At 45.5% G+C, this 21,647-nt stretch overlaps 1 protein-coding gene across 12 annotated transcripts in view; it reads left to right on the forward strand.

The window, feature by feature from the left end:
- Positions 1 to 21,647, forward strand: part of RAPGEF3 (Rap guanine nucleotide exchange factor 3) — an 83,639-nt gene that overhangs the window by 40,184 nt on the left and 21,808 nt on the right. For all 12 annotated transcript variants that reach the window (XM_053299595.1, XM_053299596.1, XM_053299584.1 and 9 more), the window contains 8 exons: positions 2,471 to 2,617; positions 4,522 to 4,637; positions 12,083 to 12,171; positions 13,825 to 13,903; positions 16,793 to 16,943; positions 17,447 to 17,529; positions 20,486 to 20,525; positions 21,545 to 21,626. In XM_053299595.1, coding sequence (XP_053155570.1) covers positions 2,471 to 2,617; positions 4,522 to 4,637; positions 12,083 to 12,171; positions 13,825 to 13,903; positions 16,793 to 16,943; positions 17,447 to 17,529; positions 20,486 to 20,525; positions 21,545 to 21,626 — 787 coding nt within the window. The remainder of the gene's footprint in view (positions 1 to 2,470; positions 2,618 to 4,521; positions 4,638 to 12,082; positions 12,172 to 13,824; positions 13,904 to 16,792; positions 16,944 to 17,446; positions 17,530 to 20,485; positions 20,526 to 21,544; positions 21,627 to 21,647) is intronic.

Raw genomic sequence — 21,647 nt, forward strand, 5'->3', positions numbered from 1 at the left:
CTTCATCCACAATTTAATTTGCAGATTCACTATGTTAGTTATACTAAGTTTTCACCCACTACCTTCTATTACTCAGGCATCATTTTAAAAGCTGCTCTGAGATCTTTTTGATTTTAAGCACCAGCAGTCTGGTTCCATCTTGGTTCAAGTGCAGCCTGTCCCTTTTGTACAGGCTTTGCTTGCCTCAAAATGTATCCCAGTGCTTAACAAATCTAAACCCCTCCTCCCTGGCACCAATGTCTCATCTATGCATTGAGACCCCTCAACTCTGCCTGTCTCGCTGAACCTGCACTGAACCTCAACTCAAATTGCCCCATAAATCATTCTTAGAAATGAGAGGATTCTCACAATTTCATTCCTGAATTGCTTCTCTGATGCACTGTGCCCTGGGTTCCACTACTCCTGAATTTTGGTACAAGTAAGAATTTCTAAAACTAATCCTGAAATTAGAGTAAGAAGAACTAGCCCCAGATTTTAATTCCTTCAGTTCATTTGCTTCCATCCCCCTTCTGTGTTACCAGTGCTCATGTGCACTTGTATGCATTGATAAAGCAGGGCAAAAAGGGAATCTAAATAAGATCATATGCATTGAGATTCTTTTTGCTGTGTGTTACAAGCACAGATGCTCTCTTGCATATTGGTAAAGTATCATACCACAAGAATATTTTATGCAACTGTATGTACAATTCATGTCATGTTTGCTGTTTTGTGGCTGCTTTATCAAGGTGCACATGGGAAGACACAAATGAATCTAAGGAACAGAAAATTGCTGTAAGCTGCACATGCAGAGTGTTCTGTATAAACCCCAGATAGAAATACAAAAATAGAACAGTGGAAAAGAATCCCTAATGCACTGATTCCACTTTAAAACAAACAAACAAAACAAAAACCAGGCAATTCAGAACTCCAAAATCTAGGGAGAAACTCAAATAAGGATAAATTTCAAAAGCATACTTAATCATGCTCTATAACCCTCATCAACCCAACTTCTATTCTCCAGCCCACCCACAACCTTACCTTCCAAACTTATTGCAGGCCAAGCCCTCAAGAATGCTATAGGATGAGCTCTGGTAGTATCAGCTCATGGGTGGCTGCTGGGGATTGAGATGAGACAAGGAAATAGGTCTATACTCTGCCCCAATGATTCCTGAGGCCCATGCAATTTCTAGCAGCCAGTCAAGGGCTGGCACTATTAGGCACCATCCTACAGCATCCACAGGTAGAAAGCTGCCCACTTGTTTTCTGGACTGAGAGTGAGGAGGAGATAAAGGTATGTCGTTTGTAGGTGCTACCAGCTTGGTTCTGAGTACTGATCCACATTTTACATGGCAATCATGTTTGCTGCAGGTACAGTGGAGTTAACACTGATGTGTTCCCTATGTGAATGTGCCACGTGCATGCAACAGATGTGAGTCCTTAAGCATTGCTGCTTATGCATCAAAAAGCTGTGGCCTCATCAGGGCGCAGTGCAGCATATGTACACTGCACTGAAGGATCTGTGTCTGCTGGTCACACATTGTGGGTTTGCTGAAGGAAAAACCAGAATATTACCACTGTACCCGTGACAAGCCAGCATTGCTGCACAAAATATGAAACATTCCTCAGTCTGTTTGGAGCCTTGTCTAGGAGATTGCATGACTATGATCATACTTTGCATGATGGAATGTAGCCTCTCCATTGGTACTTTGGTGGGGAAGAGAATTTCCCCACCAAAGTTTGTTTGGTAAGAAACAAAACCACACCACTATAAATTAAGTGCAGTTGGGGAGTTGTGACAGATCAGTTTGGATATATTTACATTTAACCAAATGCCTAATTTTGAATATACAGATGAAAGAACTGGGGATATTGTTAATGTGCTCTTCTAGAACCCCTGGTCAGCCCTTCTGTGCCCAAGTCAGCAAACATGTATACTCATATAAAGATGTCCATGTGAATGGAGGGCAAGGGAAGGTAGTACCAGGGAGGTGAGCACGCTTTTCTTAGTTGGGGTGAGCATGCTTTTTCTGGTGTGCTTCCATCTCCTATTCAAAGATTCAGTGTTTGTAATTGCTTCTCATAATACAATAATAGAGCACAACAATGTGCTTCAAAGGATAACATAAGGCAGAACAACTTGTTATTAGACAAACACAGGGTTCCCAAATCCACATTTCCTCCAAAACATGCATTTGTAATGGGGTGTGTGTGTGTTACATATGGTGCAAAGTCAGAGGAAGGAGGTGTGTTGCCCTTCTCCCCTATAAACCCTCCTCCCAGATGGTTTTTCACCTGTTTTTGGTCTCTAGGCTTTGAGACTAGGAATCTGTGGGTTGAGTGAGGTGGGGGGCAGAACTGGAGGAGGAAATGTTGAGAACAATCAATGCTTTGTCCACATATTCAAGTTACCTCAGCTTGACAGGCTGTGTCTGATGGAATAATGTCTAGTTACAGTCATTAAGCCATAATGAAATGTGCCCTCCCTTTGCAGGGCTTAGTATCTACCCTGCATGAAGGTGATGAGTTTGGGCAACTGGCGCTAGTGAATGACGCCCCCCGTGCAGCCACCATCATCCTCCGCGAAGACAACTGCCACTTCCTCCGTGTAGACAAGCGGGACTTCAATCACATCCTCAAGGTGAGCCTGGGAATGGGTTGTATGCAGCTTCTTTTGGCTGTGTGCAGCTCAGTAGATTCTAACTTAGCGGGAGAGTTTATCTCAAGTAGAAGGAATTTGAGGGCATTGAGGCATGGGGTGGCAGGATTACATCATATACTCAGCACCTTAGGGAGTCAATATAAAAGCGGCTCCCATTCCCTTCTCCTGAACTTCTGCTATGATACACCTGAACATCCATCTTTCCTGTCTTCATCAGCCTCTTTTTTCTTTATTGCATGTTATCTGGAGCCAGCCTAACCTTTCCTTAGTTACTGCTCTTCTGCTCTGTCCCAGCTACTCAGATGTCCATTCCCAGCAGCCTCTCGTGTCCACCCACCTCCTTATTGGCCTAATATAGACTGTAAGCAGCCTAAACAGTCCTATGCCTCTTCTGTCACAGGTACTGTCATCTTCTACATGAACCTGCCCCAATTTTTAAGATCAGCTTTTGTTATCCCAACTGTTACAAAAGGTGAGGGAAGGGAAAAGGGATGTTCTTGGGTGTAAGATTAAACTGTAGAAACTGTTCTAATGAACAATAAAGATCAGTTTTAGAAACCTTTCTCCAGGTGGTCCTGCCATCAGAGATCAGGTGGGTGGTGATCGACTTTTTTGAAGCCTAGATGAGTCCTCCAGCCGGGAACCTAACAGCATACCAGTGAGTTGTGGAGGTGAGAGGGGGAGAGTGAAGAGTGAGCTGTTGCCCAGCCAGGGGGCCCCCTCAGGGGCATTTGTCTCTCTTTGGAGCATCCTCCCCAGTGATGTCTGCACTACTGTAATTTAAGCTCCAGGCGAAGTCCATTCCCAGGCTTTTCTTTGATGGCTCTGTTTTGTTGTTTTACTAGTATGTGGTTTTATTGCCTCTTTTATTACTATCCATGCTGCTGCTTCTTTTGCTATTAATATTTTGTTTCTCTCCCACTACATTTTTATTGGTAAGTAATTTGAATTTATGGTTGTGTGTTGCTTTGAATGTAGAAGAGTGACCCACTAATACATTATATAAATGTCTGTGACTTGCTTGGGGCATCTAAGAAAAACACTGGATAAATAACAAATATTCCTGTGATTTTGGCACACTGAATGCTTTTCCAGGCATGAGTTTATTCTGGGCAGCACTGTTCCCTTTAAGGCGTGTGTGCGTGTGCACGCTCGCACATTTTTTCATGTCCACTCAGTTAATTTTAGATCCCACTCAGATTGAATCAGGAAGGTCCCACTCTGAATGCACATGCGCACACATTGCCTTGATACTGCCACCCAGAACAAAACTGATTCTGCATGCAGATTAAAAAACTTAGAGAGATCATGCCAGGCAGTTAAAAGTTTCTCAGGTAGTTATGAGCCACTGCACATTGTCCAGACATTTGTCTTCTCTAGATTCTTAGTATTTCTTTCTAGTGAGTTTCCATGCTCTGGCCACAGGCTGACCATGACCCTGATCCTGTTATTTATTACAGCTCCACCTGCTGGCCAGTGCTTGCAAATCCATCCCTTTTTACTGCTGCTTCTAAGTAGTAAAGAAAAGGGATAATAGATTTGTAAGCACTGTCAGGCAAGTGATGCAATGAAAATAGCCCAGAGGCTGTGCTCAGTCTGTGGCTAGAGAGTGGAAGCATGCTCCACAGGAGCATAAGAATCTACAGAAGACACAAGCATCTGGACTGTGCACAAGGGCTCATAACTACTGTGAACACTAAAAAGCCCACAGTAAACTAGTGTCTGGAAAAGTCTTGAAGCATGTTGCAGAAGCTTGGTCAGTCATGTTCTTTACTAGAGGAGGCCCGCTATACTAAGTTTGTGAATATCTGCCTTAACTCAACTACTCTTGCCTGATGCATGATGATGTAGCTCATCTTATTAATCCCTGCTTTCCTTCCTAGGATGTTGAAGCCAACACCTTGCGACTGAAGGAGCATGGGAAGGTGGTGCTTGTTCTGGAGAAGATTCCACAAGGCAGTAGCTCCAATCACCTTCATGGGACTCTAGGGAGCAGTAGGTACAGCGGTTTGTCCCCATAATTTTTTGCTTCCTCCTGGAGGCAGAAATGGCTTCTCTCAAGGAGGCACTGCTGCACCCACATGCCCATGCATCTCGTTTTTCCTGTCTTCTCTAAGAGACGGAATAGGACATCAAAGCAGAATCTGTATTCTTCAGAGTGCTTTGCAAGAGGCTACAAAAACAGCTCTTCTCGGTTGCTGAGGCCAGGGACATCTCATGGGTTATCCTCTCTCAAGAGCTCCAGGCAGGACAGAAAGTAAATAGTTAAAAAACTAAGCCACACCCACTAGAGCCTGAGGGGGATAACCCCACCCAGTTCTTTCTGTCCTCAGCAAGCTCCATGGCAGCGTTTTTCTAGCTCTCTCTATTTTCTGCTGATATTACTTCTCTAACTACAGTATTCTGTTCTCCAAATCCTTTTTTTCTGTCCCTGATCTTTATTACTTGCTATTATCTGAAAAGAAAAGAAAAGAAAGAAAACCACCCTTCTTTCGTCTGTTTCTCTCCCCCCCCCACCATCTCCTCTTTCCTCTCCGTTGCTTGGAGCCAGTCAGAGAGGTACAGAGCAATTTCTCCAACAAGGGGAAGAGTTTGAATGTTTTCAGCCTGGGAGGCTTCAGGGCCGTTTGTAGGCCCCATTGGTGCAGGCTGCTGCAAGCCCTGCATAGCAAGGCCGCTTTTCCGACCTCCCGAAAACCTCCTGAAAAATTCGCCAGCAGTGAGTTGACAGTCCGTGATCGTCCGTCTCTCATCTATGGGCCACGGAGTCCCCCCTGGAAGGGTGTAATTTTACCGCGTCGGTGATGGCTGCTCTCGAGCCGCCCGTCCCGATTGTCGAAGGGGCCGCATCGAGTATCCCGCCTTCGGGCTGCGAGACTCGCTCTACTGCGGCCCGGCGTGCCACGCTGCTGCAGGCAGCTTGAAGTGGCTGTGAAGAGCGCTTTGGGAGGCTCCCTATTGCCAACGCCCCGCCAACCTCGGAAGAGATTAGGCGGATTGGCGAGCTGGCTAGCAACCTGACCGGCAGGGCAGCGAGGCCATCACAGGCATCTTCTGTTCCTAAGATGGCGACGGTTGTGAAGAATCTCTCCATTTTACCTGAAGGAGCCGGTAATGTAAAAGGGAGACAGTCTCTAAAAGGGCGGGAAAAGCCTAAGACTGTGACTATGGAGTTGGGCCAGCAGGGGGAGTCTGCTGCAGAGACGGGGCCTAAAGCATCCTCCAGTTCTAACTCTGCTGTTTTACCTAAGTCTGTGCTGCCACCTGAGTAGCAAGCATGGTTTCGCAATGCAATCATTGGCACCATCTACCAGGTTAGGCCCCCTAAGAGGAGTGAGAGATCCACAAAGGGGAGAAGGCATAAATCACCCAGTGTGAGCTCCTCACCTAGCGAGTTTGTCAGTCCTTCTTCCAAGAAGGCCAAAAGCAAGCTTAAGCATAGTGAGCTGGGCAAGTTGTCTGGCAAGGTGGCACGGGACCATTCCTCTGATGCTTCTGATCAGACTCTGGGGGCCCTAGGGGTTTACTTGCACCTCCCCCCCCAAAAAAAGTCATTGCAAACTCTGCCTTCTGACCCTGAAGACCCAATTAATGCAGGAGGAGGTTTTGATCTGGACCCAATGGTCTGGAGGGGAGGACACTGGTGATGCCTCAGTGTCACAGCACCTCTTTGTGGCAGAGGACTTCAGCCCACTGATGTTCAGAATTATTAAAACAATGGGACTGAGGCTGGGCAGAGTTTTGACTCTTGTGCCAAAGGGGACTTGGTCTTTCCTAGAGCACACCCCAAGGACAGGCTGATGCCCATGCCAGAGTTGTTTGTGGATGTAGTCAAACAGGAATGGTTGACACCAGCTTCCAGCTGCAAGGCTGTGTGCATGGCTAACAAACTTTATTCTTTTCAGCAAACCACTACAGATATGTTGAGGACACCAAATGCGGATGCCCCGATTTTGCAATTGGTGTCGGATTCCTTGGCATCTCGAGAGGGTGAGTTTTCTCTAAAAGACATAGCTGACCAGAAGGTCTAGCTGTCATTTAATCGTGTCATGAGAACGTGTGCCTGGTGGTCCGTGCAACAGCGGCAGCATCCAGGGCAGCCCGTGACTCCTTATTATTGGTGGTCAATCTTCTGAGTGATCCTCCAGGGGACCCAGTTAAGATGTGACAGCAACTATTCAAGATCCAGAAGGCGCAGGCCCTTATAGCCGATGCCACTCTTGATACGATTAGATTCTCAGCGCAAGAGGCAGTTTCATCATTTGTTGGCAGACGCCACTTGTGGCTCAAAATTGGACAGGTTGGTTCTACCTCTAGGCTAAACCTTGCTACCGTCTCTTACGACAGCAAGAAGCTTTTTGGTGAGTCTGCCCTACAAGACATTCTTGTAGAATCGTCTGATAAGTGAAAGACAATGCCTTCAACCAATAAAAAGACTGATAAACAGCCTTTTAAAAGGCCCTTCCAATACAATCGGTCCTTTCATAGCTTCCGGCCCTTCAGGGGCCAGGACAGAGATACAAAATTCCAGAGGGGATCTTGGAATCCTCAGAGAGCACCCTTTAGAGGGTTTGGTACCTACAAACAGCAAGCTGCTCAGTCAAAGCAGCAAAAGCCACTACAATGACTTGAAGCATTTCAGGCTTGGAGGGCATTTGTCTCACCTCGCCCCAGCCTGGGAAGATTAACCTCAGACAACTGGGTTCTGCAGCTGATCCATCACAGCTACAGGATAGAGTTTCACTCCTCTCCCCCTGCTGCTTTATCCCCACTCTAAGGTCAAAAGCATTCTCAAAGCATTTGCCGATAGTCTAGGCAATCCAACTCCTCCTGGACATCAGGGCAGTGGAGCCAGTGCCTCTGGCACAGGAGGGAGAGGGAGTTAAAACAAAACAAACCAAAACAGCAAAACAAAACACCTCTATCCTATTTACCGTCCCAAAAAGGGACGGTTCAAGGAGAGCTGTTTTAGACTTAAAATTTTTTGAACAGATGGGTCCACAGAACTCATTTCCAGATGGAAACTCTAAGAGCAGTTTCAGAGGCACTCTTTCATCTGGATGTGCTCGCGTCCATAGATTTAAGGGAGGCCTGCCTGCATCTTCCTATACACCCGGAAAGCAGGCAGTACCTTCGGTTTAGATATGCTGGAAGGCATTTTCAATACAGCAGCCCCTCATGTCTCCACAAAGTTGTTGGCACCACTGGTGGCGCAACTCTGTCAGAAAGGGATAGTCAATTGTTGCTGCAGGCGAGATCTCTCCCAGAGGCAGAACAGGACTTGGTCCTTAACTATCGCAACACTCGAACCATGGTTTCATCATAAATGGAGAAAAGAGTCAATTGACGCCATGCCACAGGCTGCACCATTTGTGGGTAATCATAGTTACCTTAGTGGACCGCCTCTTGCTTCCACCAGACAGGTTACAGACTATCCAGACAGAGGTTCACCTGGTCCTAGCGAATCCAAGAGTTCCTCTGGCTTCCTTGTCAAGACTGCCAAGCTTGATGGTGGCCGCACCAGACTCAGTTCCGTGGGCTTGAATTCATCTGCACGACCTCCAGTGGTTTCTCCTACCCCACCAGAAGGCAATCGTAAGGAAGTGTAGACTGCTTATGAAGTTGCCACCAGACCTGCGTCACTCTCTCCGCTGGTGGATCAACTCCAACAACCTGAATTGGGAAAAGACCTTCTTGGACCCACAGATGTTCATCATAACAACAGACCCAAGTTGACAGGGGCTGGGGAGCCCACTGCCTCAACCAGTTGGGACAGCGGCTATGGAACACGGAGGAGCGTTCTCACAACATAAATTGGAGGGAACTCCGCGCAATTTGCCTAGCGCTACTAGCATTCCAGGAGATCATCCAAGGCACCGACGTATTTGTAAAGACCGACAATACGACGGCAAAGGCATATGTAAACAAGCAATGGGGGTCCAGGTCATCTCACCAGGAGGCTGTACTTCTGCTTTCTTGGGCAGAGAGCAACCTTCCTTCCCTGATGGCACACCACGTCAAGGGAGAGCTGAACCTGTTTGCAGACTGGTTAAGCTGAGCTGACATCTAACTGGGGGAATGGGCTCTAAATCCATCAGTTTTCACCCAGATAACAGAGAAGATGGGCATGCCCAAGGTAGACCTCTTAATGACTCCGAAGAATGCACAATCCCCAGCGTTTATGCCTAGATTTCCATGCAGGGAGGCGATGGCAGTGGATGCCCTATCCAGTCCATGGCCAGACGCTCTCCTTTATACGTATCCTCTGACACCTCTGTTGGCTAGAGTCCTGCAATGGATGTGTCTTCGAGCAAGAGTACTCTTAGTGGCACCATTCTGGCCCAGGAGACCCTGGTTTCCAGAGCTCCTCCATCTGGCGGTGGAGCCACCTTGGGAGTTGCCTCAGACCCCGGACCTGCTCCATCAGGGTCCAGTTTTACACCCGGATCCATGTTGGTTTCGGCTCATCGTTTGGAAACTGAGTGCCGAGTCCTGAGCCAACATGGCTACTCGGAGGGAGTTCTCAGCACTATGCTGGCGTCGTAAAGTCCATCGACAGAGAGAATTTATCAATATACATTGGGAGCACTCCTTCGCTGGATGTCTCGCAACTCCGTTCCGAAGGGCACGGCTAAGTTATATCATCTCCTGCTCTTCTTACAAGAAGGGTTCAAGAAGGGACTATGTCCGAATACCCTGCAACGGCAGGCGTTGCCGTTGATGGAGTTGCTCTCAGTAGAAAAGACAAAATGTCTCAGTCACATCCTCACCAGCATAGTTTCTTTGAGGTGCCTCGCTGATGTCACCTCCAACAGTGCATACGTTACCCTCTTGGGAACTACATACTGTCCTCAAGGCATTGCAAGCTCACTTCTTGGAGCCTTTGGCAGCTATTCTGATCAGGATCTTACAGTTTAAATTGGACTTTTTGGTGGCCATCACTTCAGCAAGGCTCTTCTCGGTGCTGCAGGTGCTGTCTGTAAAACAAGTCACATTGTATATTTCAGAAAGAGGCCATCAGGCTCATTCCAGACCCCTTCATGAGGCCAAAGGTGGTGTCCCCCTTCCACCCATCGCAAGATGGGTTCCTACCTTCATTTTGCCCCAAACCCGTCCATCCTATGGAGCGGAAATGGCACAAGTTGGACGTTAAGCGATGTCTTAAGGTCTATATTAGACGCTCAGCCTCATTCAGATTGTCGGACGCTCTGTTTGCATTCCATGGGGGTCCCGGATTCCTCGACCAGGATTGCAACGTGGATTATAGCGTGTATATCGATGGCCTACGAGGTTCAGAAGTTGAGGCCACAAACGCATCTCTTTGCATATTCTACTAGAGCAGCAGCAGCATCAGTGGCGTTTTCCACTAATGCACCGGTTGAAGAGATCTGCAAGGCGGCCACCTGGGCATCGCCTTCCACTTTCACCAAACTTTACAAGATCGAGGATTTCGCGTCTGCCCGGGCAAACCTTGGCAGATGGATCTTGCAACAAGTTCTTCCTCGCTAGTAGACCAGAGTGCTCCCACCCGAGTTGGACAGCTGTGGTATGTCCCATGAGATGTCCCTGGCCTCAGCAACCGAGAACGGAGCATTGGTTTCACTTACCGTGAAGGCTTCTTCTGGTTGCTGGGGCCAGGGACATCTCGGCCCACCCAGTTGTGATTTTGCGCTCTGGTCTACTTTTGTTGAAATGGTGGAGACTGACATTTAGTTTCTACAGTTGGTTGCTACACTCTGTTATTCTGGAATGTTTAAAACTGTTTATTCTGACCTGCTGTTTTCTACTGTTTTGTATTGCCTTTGTCCTCTTATGTCTCGGCCCGAAAGAACTGGGTGGGGTTATCCCCCTCAGGCTCTAGTGGGTGTGGCTTAGTTTTTTAACTATTTACTTTCTGTCCTGCCTGGAGCTCTTGAGAGAGGATAACCCATGAGATGTCCCTGGCCCCAGCAACCAGAAGAAGGCTTCACGGTAAGTGAAACCAATGCTCCGTTTCAACCCACTGAATTGTATTTTTCCAGAGGATGCTACATAGGATTACTATTTTAATTCCAGCCAAAATGGAATTTAGGGGGATACTTGGATTCTGCTGATACATAACTGTGTTCTAGAACCGCAAGAATGTATTTAAATTAGACTTCGAAAAGAATATTCTCCTGCATTATTTAGAATAGGAGAGAATATTTCAGAGAATTATTCTACCCATTCTATTAAATGCATCGGAGAATAATCTTTTACATGTCTAATCTAGATCCTTATTGCTTCAGTGACTGAGTTTGTTTATTCACTTATATATCCCATTTATCTTACTTGGTGGAATTTGAGGCTGCATACATGGAGTTTGCAGGTAGTTTCCATAGCATCCTAGGAAGCTGCCTTATACCAAGTCAGACCGTTGGCCCATCTAGCTCTGTATTGTTTACATTGACTGGCAGTGGCTTTCCAAGATTTACGCAGGAGGCTTCTCCAGCCCTACCTGGAAATGCCAGAGATTGGACTTGGGACCTTCCGCATGCAAAGCAGATGCTCTGCCACTGAGCTATGATCCTATTCCCATCCAGGCAATGACTAGACCCAGACTTGTTTAGCTTCAGCAAGATTGTTGCATCATGTACCTTTAAACCTCATCCTTATGGCAGTGTAAACAATTTGTGTAGTTCTCCTGAAGGCTTATTTTGCTCACTGATACAGTATCCTATGCAGCCAAGACAACAACATCCATACATGCAGTGGTGAGTAAAATAGACCTTCACGAGAACCATACTAACTGCCTGTATGGCAAGTGTTGACTACAAAACCTATAGTGTGACTGTAGGTGAAGTAAGCATATACAGAAGACATCAATGCATGTAATTGCATTGTATCCCATCCTGTGAGGTCCTCTCAGTTGGCCTCCTGAGTGTCCCAGGCCCTGCTGTAGTGTGTAGTGCCTGGGCCCGTAGGAAGCCCTTCTCTGTGGCTGCCCTCTTTTTTGGAACATCCTCCTTAGCGGCTTTTAAGGCCCCTCTTAAGACCTACCTTTTTTTTGCCAGGCTTTGCCCTTTAATTTTTTTTTAATTGTTGTTTACCACCTAGTGTCTTTGGAGGAGGTGGTATGCAAGGATTTTTTAAATAAATAATTGAATTGAGCAAAGGGTAATATAGGAAGTGTACAACACAAATGAGACAATTGAAATTTGACAGGGTATATGGATGTCTCATGTTGTGTAAACGTGGCCTGGGGAAATGTACTTCAAGGTAGTTCTTCAAGGGGCGGGGTGGGGGTGGGGGTGGGGCGGTGGTTTCCCGCATCCCAAATGCTACATCCTGACAAGTCAAAACCAGCTTATGATGCAAGGGAAGGCTCAACAATTTGCCTAGCAGATGCAGCTTAGGTGTGTCTCTCAGACCTGGCTTCTGTTTGTTAATCTTTCTGTTTGAAATGCCTGTGCCTGCTTCCTTCAGGTATTCAGTGATGGCTGGAACCCCTGAAAAGATACTTGATCATCTCCTAGAAACTATGCGTCCAGACTCCGTGCTCTCTGACCCTGTAGGTAAGTAGAGAATCACTTGGAAAAGGATTAGTACAAGAAAGAAAACTCTAGGCAGCAGATGGCTGCTAGATTTGCTCATGGGCCAATGCAGAGCTGATTCTTGGAAAAACAATTTTGTCAGGAGGAGGTCTTGAGGCCAGTTTAGACATTAAATGTGTCATCATCTAGTTTGGGATGTTTTTAAAATCTAAGCATAACGGCCATCCTGGGCCCCAACTCAGATCAGGTCCACAGTGTGGAAATATTTAACTGTTTAGTTCCTGGCCATTTTCCCAATGAAAACCTCCCCTCCCCCCAAAAAAAAATATTTTCCCCCTATGGGCTCCTGAAGGTGCCATATGCTGCAATGGCACTTGGGGGGGACCCATAGGAGGCTCATGGGGTAGGGGAAATGGTATAGAATTAAAGGGTTGAACATGCTTTATTTCTATTCCATGGCCCTAATCTGGATTAGGCCCCTGAGTGGATGCTATTCTAGGGCGGGGAAATTCTAAATTGGATAACACACTTAATATTATGCTTGGCCCTAAGATCTGCTCCTGAGATCACTCCCCCCCGCCCGCATGTGACTGCTATTTTGAGATTTAAAAAACCTTCCAAACTAGATACATTTAACATCACATAAAGTCTGGTCTTTAGAGCAAGTTAGTGCCCCAGTTCATTAACTTGCTCTAATTTATGGAAAACTAGTTTTGTGTTTTTTAAAAGTTGACTTAATTTTTCTCAGCAATTCCAGAATGCCTAATAATATATAATGCAACATTAATATGTCTAAGAACATTAATATGTCTAAGAACATTAATATGTCTAAGAACACGTAATACGACAAGCAAAAATAATACCACACTTCCACAGTGCACAGCATGTAAAGCCAGGAAGAACCAATTCTGTAACAATTTCAGTGACACAGCATTAGCAGCAGGAAATAGACTTGAGCAAGCCCTAAGGTTCTCTGGGAGATCAAAGCCTTCACCTGGTAGCTGAAGGAGAATAGCACAGAGGCTCTCTAACCTCCACAGTAAATACATTCCACAAAGTTGGTGCTCTCACCAAAAAAAAAAATCCCTGCTCTTGGCAGATGGTAGTCAGGAACATAAGAAGCTGGTGCTACTTTCTACCAAGTCAGTCCATTGGTCCATCTAGCTCTGTATTGTCTACACTGACTGGCAGCAGCTCTTTCAGGCAGGAAAGGGTTCTCCCAGCCCAGGGCTCTCCCAGCCCTGCAGATGCCGGGATTGAACCCTTGACCTTCTGCCTGCAAGCAAACGTTCTACCACTGAGCTATGGCCCCATCCCCTCCAATGCATCCCCTCCTCTAATGTCAAAGGCACTTGGAGCAAGGCCTCAAACCATAATTGTAGTGCATGGGCAGGAATGTATAGGAGAATGCATTCAAAGTCCACCCCTTTCATTTTAGTGGAAGAGGTGTCTCCACATGCACATCCTCTTGGTGCTGGATGGAGCTGCCTTTCCCTTTGAAGTGAATGAGGTGGCTTTAGTACATGCTGTGTGAGGGTGTGCACACTCATGGCTCTGGAACAGGAGGCGTGTGAATGAAGATCCCCTTGGCTTGCTGGTAGGGGATTAGGATGTCATGTAGGCTAGCCTGGTGCTCATGTTTCACAATGGTCTCTTCTTTGCTCTCTTTTGCAGACACGTTTCTTGGAGATTTTCTCCTGACGCACAATGTGTTCATGCCAATGCCACAGCTGTGTAGAACTTTGCTCCAACAATATCCTTCATTGGTTGCCTCTCCTCTCGATTCTAGTCCAAGTGTTATTAGACAACAGTTATAATAGTCTGCTGGCAAGTGCCATTATAACTCTTTCCACACACCTTTCTTGGTCTGGATTGGGAAATGGCAAAAAGGGAAAGAAGATGGGGTCACTCAAGGGCCAAAGAAAGCAGGGTGGGGATGATGCAGCACCAACAAGTCAAAACCAAAGACAGAGGGGAGAATCCCAAGGTGCTGATAGATGATTAATGAATAGTTGATTCAGTATTGCCTGATACATGTTTTTTGTGTGTGTGATGCTCTTCCTCAGAGGCAACTATAAGAACAATGTTTGAAATATTAAAAATTTATACATGCACATACAGAAATATAGAGGTGGACCTCTGTATCAGTGGGGGTTCTGTTCAGCGACAATACTGCGGATGCTGAAACTGTGGATACCGAGGCATTAAAGTCTATGGAATTGCAGGAGTTAGGTTCCTGGAAGCCCGAAAATTGTTTCCCAAATTGCAAAGAACTCAAAGTGAAGTGCCCTGCCATGCTCCACAGGCCTCCAGCAATGCCCCCCAGAAAACCAAATCTTGCCATTATTCCATGATTTTTCGCAGGGGGGGGGATGTTTTAAACTAAAGCCACAAAGTGGCTCTGTTTGACAAAATGGAGGCTGGAAATGACCTCTGAGGTCATTTCCAGCCACCTCCCTGATATGCTGATTTAATCCTCTGTGTGTGTGTGTGTGTGTGTGTGTATGTATGCACATGCGCACACATATGCTGAGGTCAGGTGTCAATTTCCCAGCTGCAGATATGCAAAATTTGCAGATGTTGGATCTGCAGGTAACAAGGTTACCTATAAACCATTATAGTACAATATATTGAGGCTGTTCTCATGAGCAGCCAAGCCTGGGTTTGGCTGCCCATGACAACTACTGGGATCCACATGGATCCTGGCGCTGCTGCGTGCTAAACCTGGAGTTCAAGCCCAGCTTTGAGCCAGGGTTAATGGACTTAGCGCTCTGTTAACCCAGGCTCCAGGATCATGTGTTAGTGTGGTTGGCTTCCAACCCGCTCTGACACAGAGACAGGTGCCTAGAGTGCCCATCCCCCAGGGGAATCCCCCAATGCACCACACTTCTGGGATACCCGGAGGCCAGCCCGCTCCCCTGCCCGCCCATTAATAGCCCCATTATCTATCCAACTGTTTGTTAAATAGTAAATGCTTATATCTGTAAAACTCATTCTCTTATATCATAATACTCTCATAAAAAAGAAACCTTCTCTTTAATATAAAACTATATAATGCTAGAAAGTTATCAAAAGTTAATCATATGGACCATTAATACAATCAATCATCTGATGTGTATTTGGGGTTTCTGAATGAGTTTATTTTCTAGCACAACAGCTCTCTTTCTAAAAGACCAAAGGGAGGGATTAAAAGTGAAAAGAGATGGAATTTACCTTAAGTAATTAACAAAGTATCTTCTGCTTACTCATCTGATCTCATATCTCCCTGGGGATAATACCCCACACCAACAGGAATATCTGTGGCTTCCGCTTTCAGATATACACATTGATTATTTATTTAATACTTTGATAGATCATATATTGTGCTATGATGGTTTATATTTAACTTACATAGGATAATAGGCTTATATTGTGGAAGTTTTAACATGTATATTTCCGTATATATTTATATATATTTTAAAATTTTCATTCTTTTTTTTTATAGTTGCCCCTGAGGAAGAGCATCACGCTCTTGAAACACATTAGGCAGTACTGAATAAACTAGTTATTAATAATTTATCAGCACCTTTGGGATCCTCCCTCCTTTTCTTCAGTTCCTCAAAGGCCAGATTTGGCCCAGTGAGAGCTGGTTACTGACCCTTACTCCAGAGATGTTTCAGCTATAGGAACATGCAGCTTCAATTATAAACTAAAATTTGACATTGTTACAACAGTTTGGGCATACATTTTAATATATTCTCTGCTGTATAAATATATAGCTTCCATATGCTAATACAGGCAAACCTCGTTAATTGAGGACCCAGCATTCACGGTTTTGCATATCCAAAGTCAGATAATTGCCACCTAACCTTGGTATATGCGATAAAACCCAGCAATTAGAGGATTAAGACTTGCATGTCAATGGGTCAAGAATGGGCTGAAATGACCTCCAAGGTCATTTCCGCTCTGCATTTTGAGGACAGGAGTGAGTTTGTGGCTCATTTTTGTACAGAGAGAGAGGGGGGGGGGGTTTAAAATCCGTGATTTTTCATGGGGGGAAAGCAATTTTGGACTTTTGGGGAGCATTGCTGGACTGCTGGGGACACCCCCTCCCAATTTCCCCTTCTTTTAGCTCTTTCACCTCTGTTTTCCACTGCCTTGGGAACCTAACCCCCCAATTCCTAATGCCCCGTTACCCATGGTTTTGCTAACTATGCCTCCTCAGCGGAACAGAACCATCACGGATAACGGGGTTCTCCTGTAGTTTTCTTTTAACTGACATGGCAATATCAGCTGGGTTTTACAGGGTATATTAATTTTGAGCTCAGAACATGTAATCAAGTTTGGTATTTTATTAAGAAAATATTATGTCCTCCCTCCTGCCCACCCACCATCATTTCTAGCATTTCTTTTTTCTCTCAGAAGAATTACCACCTCCCACATTTTTCCATGCTAATAGAATTTTGACATTTACATCCAAAGCACAGATCTTTGTCACTTGAAAAAAAAATGCTCCCAGAATTTGGGGAGTTAATGCAAGAAACCTTAAACATGTACCTTAAAGTGTAAAGAAACGTGAAGTCTCTATTCCTTGGTCTGACTGTCTCACTGGTCCTCTTGGCCCCACCCTGCATCTGTCTGTCTCTCCTTGACAAAAGCTCACCTTCCATGCGGAGTCTTCAGAGGGCACAGAACAGGAAAAGGCTGCATACATCTTGGGCAAAAGGCAGAGGATCCTGTGGCTGGTGAATCAGTGGGTGTTGCTGTATGGGCGCCTGCTGCAGGCAGAATCCAGTGCGATGGCCTTCTTGCAGGTAATGGGGTGGGAGCCAGGGAGCAAAGCATATGTAAAGGTGCAATGGGTGTCTAAACATTTCTGATGTATGACAGGGAAAGTGGGGATAAGGGTAGATGGAAGTTTTGATCTCCTTCTTCATGGATGATGGTGCAGTTGGCCCTCATGGAAGCATATTCTGCAAATATTAAATCTTAACTCCAAGATTTCATGAACCTTGGGGAAAGGCCTTTGGATTCAAAATTATCCTAGGGGCTGCATAGTGGGAGCCTCTCCATTACTGTCACTGACAAATCCTTTAGAAGTCTGCTATTTTCTGGGAATAAACATGGGTAAAGCAGTTGACAGTTGCTTAGCAACTACCTTGTTGGTTCTCAGCTTGGGAGTGGCTGGATTATTATGATAAGCAGTAAGTACGTATCCACCTGGTATTTCCCCCCGCCTTCCTTGGAAAATGAAATGTGATTGGAAAAGCAATGTAGCCTAGCTGTTTTTCAATCGGTTCTGGCTATTCTTTTGCAGAACCTCTCTGAATATGCAGCCCAGGATGCTCGTCTGGGTCCCCTGCTTAGGGAACAGATGCAGGATCGCCGGAGGAACAGAGTGTGAGTCTTCTGCCCCACCCAAAATTGTGTGTGTATTTAGGAGGAACATGAGTGGGAAGGTCAGGTTAATGGGAATACACAATTTCTGCATAGTAGGTTTGAATGCACGTAACTTACTATTTATCCATGCAGTGTATTGGCTGCAGCTTCCCAACACATGTCCATCATGTGTCTACATGGATATATTTATATATAACGAAGGGTCGTCATGTTACATTATTTCCTAAACTTCTGTATAGGAAATTGTAAACGTTGAGTAGCCCTACGATGTCATATTTATGTGTTCTGACATCTAACACAACTATCATAGTCTGATTATTTTTTTATTAAATTGCCTCTTCTGTGTGTGTGTGTGTGTGTGTGTAATAATATCTTGTATACTAGTAAGACGGCTTGCAGTTTGCAAATATGTGTCTTGTACCACAAAGTCTGGACTTGTCTAGAAGTATCCAAGAAACCTTTAATGGCTTGTTCCAACATCAACTCTACCCCAACCCTAATGCTAACCATAACCAATGCTTTTCCAATGGGAGAGTTTTCCTGCATTTTCCAGTAACTTAACGAATTTTTCCAGGGGTTTCCTTTTTTCTTTTTCTTTTTAATAGTCTGGGCAAGGTCTGGAACCTTCCTGCAAAAATGGCATATTCCTATTTTTTGTGGTTGGTTCTGGGTGTTTCATATCAGTGAGTGAGGTCCAAGCAGCTTTATATTATAGATACTATGCTTCTAGTATATCAATGATAGCAATAGCAATAGCACTTACATTTATATACCGCTCTATAGCCGGAGCTCTCTAAGCGGTTTACAATGATTTAGCATATTGCCCCCAACATTCTGGGTACTCATTTTACCGACCTCGGAAGGATGGAAGTCTGAGTCAACCTTGAGCCCCTGGTCAGGATCGAACTTGTAACCTTCTGGTTACAGGGCGGCAGTTTTACCACTGTGCCACCAGGGGCTGATGAAACTATGTTTTGTATATTCCTACATAAAAGTTACTTTTCCATAGCAGGGGCCTAGGCAGCTCACTAGCAGCCAGGGGACAAGCCCCTGCCAGCAGCCCCCACCCAATCACAATAGGCACATGTATGCCAGTGTGCATGACCTGTCCACACCCCCACATCAATGGGAGATGGGGGGGATAGCTAGTATCGAAAGAAGGGCCGCTCAGTCCCTCTCCCGATTCGCCCCAGTCACGACTTTGCTCCAGTGCTGACTGGGAGCTCCTTTCTCTGCTCATGGGGCAGAGAAAGAAGCTCCCAGCCAGAACTGGAATGAAGTGCTGACTGGAGAGAATCAGGAATGGGCCTGAGAGGCCTTTCTCCGGATGCTAGCCATACCCCCCACATCTACTACTACTACAGATATTTATATACTGCGCTTCAACCAAAGTTCTCAAAGCAGTTTACATAGAAAAATAAATAATACATCAAGAAAATAAACCCCTGTCCCCAAAGGGCTCACAATCTAAAAGACGGCATCTGCTGTTGACACAGGGGATGTGGCCACTACCAGGAAGTGGGGCTGTTCGACCCCTCTTCTGCTCTTCCACAGTCAGCACTACATTCAAGCCCTGACTGGCTGGAGGTTTATCTCTCTGCCTTGGTGGGAGCGAGACAGGGGAAAAAGCACCCAGCCAGCTAGTGTTTGAACAAAGTGCCTGCTGGACCAGAGAAGGATGTGCCTCATGCTCCTAGCTGGCGAGTGCTTCATTCACCAGCTGGATGTGGGAGGGGGGCAAGGGGGTGCCCTGGGGGAGGGAGTGCCGTGGCAGCCCCCCCAGACCCCGGTGGCCCAGTTACTGTCACCCCCCCATTGTCCAATGGTGGCTATGCCCTTGCTGCATAGGAGATTAGGAATAGTTGCTGAAGGGCCTGAGCCATGTCACACTTTTGGTACAGAGTACAGAATTTTTCCAGCCCACATAGGTTGGAACAATGACCTCAGCCTGCCTCTCAATAAACACTGCCTGCTTCAAAAGATTTTGTGGTGGTGTCACTTTTGCCACAACCATGTAGCATGTGTCCTGACTCATTTGACCGAGTCATCCAAGGTGCTATCTTGCCTGAAGTCCTTTCTTAGCATGATGTACACCCTCCTTTGGTGTTCCCAGCTTGTGGCTTATATCAGCAGTCACTGACATATCACTGTGCAGGGGAACTCTGATGCCTGCTTTTCTGTCAGTGCCCCTGTGCTTGTGTAAATATTAGTCAATGGTGTTGTGCTTCAGGGCACGACTATTCAATCACGAAAATGAACAGACAGGTCTTCACGATGCAACACCCATTATTTCCAGCAGCACTGTTGACAGTGATTACAGGTGTGCAGGGCACCGGTGGTACTGCAGCCATTGGCATTTCCCTCCACAGTAAGTCAGATGCGATCTGTCTGGAAGCGTTGGGGGCGGGCACGTACTCTCCCAGTTTAGCCAGCTGAGAGCCCCACGCCTCCACTCTGTGATGTGTGAAGTGCCATTTGTTACCTGCAACATTGGCTAGGCCAAAATCAACACAAGAGCATCATGTGTCACTTATTACCTGGCAGGCAATTGTCCTATCAGAAAGCTAGGTATTTGGGACAGACCCCCAAGGGAGGGTAGATTTTCTTGTGCCAAGCAGCTTCGGCAAGAAGCTTCCATCCTGGCGCAAGTGGGAAAGGAAGGGGCTGGATGAAATCTGGACACGGGCTGTTTGTTGTCCATGAGGCTGTCCTTGGCCTAGTTTATGTGAGTTGAGGTGTTGGGGCTGATGTGTGGAAGATCCAAGGTTGGTTTTGATGTCTCCCTGACCTCTCTCAGCCCTGTGCTCTTATGGTTGCTGCTTTGCTTTCAGGCATGTTTCTCTCACACCTATGCATGTGTGCAGATTGCAAAATCTGAGCCAACCTGAAAACTTGTTTAGATCTGAAGAACTCACTGATGTTGGGTTTTCCCCTCTTCTTCCCCCATCTTGGACAGGTTAGAAAATGGTAGCAGCTGTGGGACTCCAAAGCTTCAGGTAACTTTCCAATAGTTAATTAGGAGATCTAAAATTCTGAATGATTCTTCCCTATAAAGTTCTGAAGTTGCAGTAAATTACACAAAGCAGAGAAATGTGTTTAATTTTACATAATTGTTTTAATTAAAAAAAATTGCCTCCCTGTTGCACTAAAATATTTCAAGACTAAAAATAAAACTTGGGAAGACATGCATACCAGAAGAGCTGATGAGCAGGCAGAAATAATTTCATCCCCTTCTACTACACAGATTTCATCTCTTTTTAAACTTTTGAAGTTCTCAGTTCTATACGTTAAAACCATGAGGGCTAGCAATATATTCTTTAAAAAATAAAAAGCTGACATGAAGTTGTATTTTTACATTAGAATAGAAAGATCCCCAACATTAGAATAATACTCATGGTGATAGAGCGTCTAGACACTGTATTTGCCACTTTCTTATTCAGCATGTTCTTTAGGAACCTGCTCTCTGGCAAATCTGTGACATGTAAGAAGTGCCAGGCTGTCATATCACCAGGTCTGTGTGTACTACACACACACACACCAAATCCTGAACCAAAGCAACCCAAATCACACACCCCAAAAAGCTAAGTTCTGCAACCTGCATACGTTATACTAATTGGAAATCGATGCAGATATACTTACTTTGTAAGAATCATTCTACTTCCATTTGTCATGGGGAAACCCTTTCCCTTATTAGAAATCCACCACTACTCTAGCTTCTAAAATTTTCTCGTTATGTATATATGTGCAAGCCTATTTGGAAATGTAAGTCTAAAAATGTGAATTTTCTTAAACAAAAAAAATTGAGTGCCTGGATGCTGAACTCTTTTTCAGTACCATTTTCTGAGCTTATAAGTGCTACTCTGGAATCCCATGGATGGCACAGAGAGGAGCCCTTTGTTGTGCAGCTCTAAGTTGTATTTTTAATTTTTAGACTTAATTCTGGGTCCGGAGCTAAAGTCACATCAGAAAGTGAATTCATTGCACCTTCATGCTTCTTCCTCTCTCTTGTTCCCAGGTGAGAAGTGTTGTGGACTGGTTTGCCAGCCAGGAGGAACCATTTCTGAATAGCAGCTACACCATTCGGGCGAAAGACAAAAGTAATTATTATTTCCCTTCCC

Source organism: Hemicordylus capensis, chromosome 2, assembly GCF_027244095.1.
Source record: "Hemicordylus capensis ecotype Gifberg chromosome 2, rHemCap1.1.pri, whole genome shotgun sequence".
Lineage (NCBI taxonomy): Eukaryota > Metazoa > Chordata > Lepidosauria > Squamata > Cordylidae > Hemicordylus > Hemicordylus capensis.